The following is a 1753-nucleotide window of genomic DNA, read 5'->3' on the forward strand; positions in this document are numbered from 1 at the left end:
CTTGAAATGCCACTTTAAGGGCACTAAAAGTATTTCCGGGGGGTCTCACATTTTTCTGACCCCCCCCCAAGATGGAGGAATCTATTCCTTTAAAAAAAACCAAACTGATTTGGTAGCAAACATATGGAAAGAGACAGGGTCGCTTTTAAAAAAAACAAAACAAAACTGTTTTTGTTTTTTGTAAGACATCTGGGTTTAAGGTGAAAGGTTATTCTATTAGTAAATAGGTTGTTTCTTGGTTTTAAAATATTTTGGGGGTCAACTCTAATTGGTGATCCTTTCAAAGAAATTGAGGCACACGTAGGGAGTGCAGGGAGTGCGTTCTAGGTAGGAAGAAGAAATGCTGCTTAAAGGTAACTGATCGTTTAAGAGCTTCCTTTAGGAGAAATGGCCAGTTAGCCTTGTGCCCCGTATTCTGCCGCCCCGCCCCTCCAGTAGATCTAATTGGAAGTGGCAGATCTAGAACCGATGAGGAGAGATTTCACTTGGAGCCAATTCCTTTGAACCAAGTTGAAAGGGACTCCATGAGCTAAAAAGTCGAAGGAAGATGGATCCTTGGGACAAGGATTTGTTTTGACTTCTCCTGATATGTAGCAGGACCCAATCACAAAAAAATAAAAAAGTTTTCCAACCAGTAGACTTTAATAAGATTCCTCCTTCTAGATCCTGTCTGAACCCAGGGTGTTGGGAAGACTGGGCGTCCAAGGCATCTAAGGCAGAAGTTTCTGGCATTACCACTGCTAGGATGTTCACTCAGCAAGCAGCCCAGAGTACTATTACTCTACTCCGAGAGTAGAAATTGGAGCTGAAAGCAATGCAACTAGGGGAAGGTTTTGGAGCTGGGGGCCTCCCACCCTCCCCGCCCTTTACTCCTGGTGGGCTCTCCAGCCCCTGGCTCCCGGCGCCTTCGGACCGCGTGCTAGCTGACACTCTCCGCGAGGCGCATCAACTGTGCAAGGTGCTGCGCGCGCAGGCCAAGCGCAAACTTTGTGCAAGTGCAACTTGGGCATCCCCGGGGAGGCGGAGACGCAGAGCACCAGGGGAGGAGGGGGCGCGAAGTGAAAGTGCAGGCGGTCGAGAGCACGGGGGCGGTTCCCCGCTGGGCCGAGGGCCTGAACGGGAGCCAATCGGGCAGCCGAAACTGCTGCCAATCACGCGACTCCCTCCAATCCCACCCGTGCCATTTCCAAAATCTCGGTCCCACTGTGCAGCTCAAATGTGGCGTTCACTCTGCCAATCGCTGGAGGACAGAGTGGGAACCGGAAAAGGAGAGTTAGGAGGCCAGGACAAAAGAAGTTAAAGAGAGCCTACTATATACATGTTTTTGAAGGCGGGCAGAGGGAAAAAAGTCCCCCCAGTGAGGGTCTGTGGGCCTGATTGTATAGTTATGATGGAGCCCCCTTTGAGCAAGAGGACCCCGCCAGCGCTAAGATTAGCGGATTTGGCAACGGCTCAGGCCCAACCGCTTCAGAATATGACAGGCTTCCCGGTGCTGGCCAGCCCGCCCGCCCATTCCCAACTCCGTGCTGCCGCCGCGCACCTCCACCCACGGGACCTGGGCGCTGACCCCGGCGTGGCCGTCACTCTGCTCCGACCCGAGCACATGGCCCAGGCGAGCGCGCAGAGCCTCGGCCCGCCCTCCCAGGCACTCTCGGTGCAGCCCGAGGCTCCGGCCGCCGCCGACTGCACCGCAGCCTTACTCGCGCACCCCAGCGCCGACACCTACCCCGGCGGCGGGGGCAGCGGTGGCGCG

At 54.5% G+C, this 1753-nt stretch overlaps 1 protein-coding gene across 1 annotated transcript in view; it reads left to right on the forward strand.

Annotated features, from left to right (window-relative positions):
* The first annotated feature begins 1318 nt into the window (after positions 1 to 1318).
* Positions 1319 to 1753, forward strand: part of Zic5 (Zic family member 5) — a 5978-nt gene continuing 5543 nt past the window's right edge. The window contains exon 1 of the mRNA XM_013022960.1: positions 1319 to 1745. Within this exon, the coding sequence (XP_012878414.1) occupies positions 1319 to 1745 (427 nt within the window). The remainder of the gene's footprint in view (positions 1746 to 1753) is intronic.

Source organism: Dipodomys ordii, unplaced genomic scaffold (assembly GCF_000151885.1).
Source record: "Dipodomys ordii isolate 6190 unplaced genomic scaffold, Dord_2.0 Scaffold65, whole genome shotgun sequence".
Taxonomy (NCBI): domain Eukaryota; kingdom Metazoa; phylum Chordata; class Mammalia; order Rodentia; family Heteromyidae; genus Dipodomys; species Dipodomys ordii.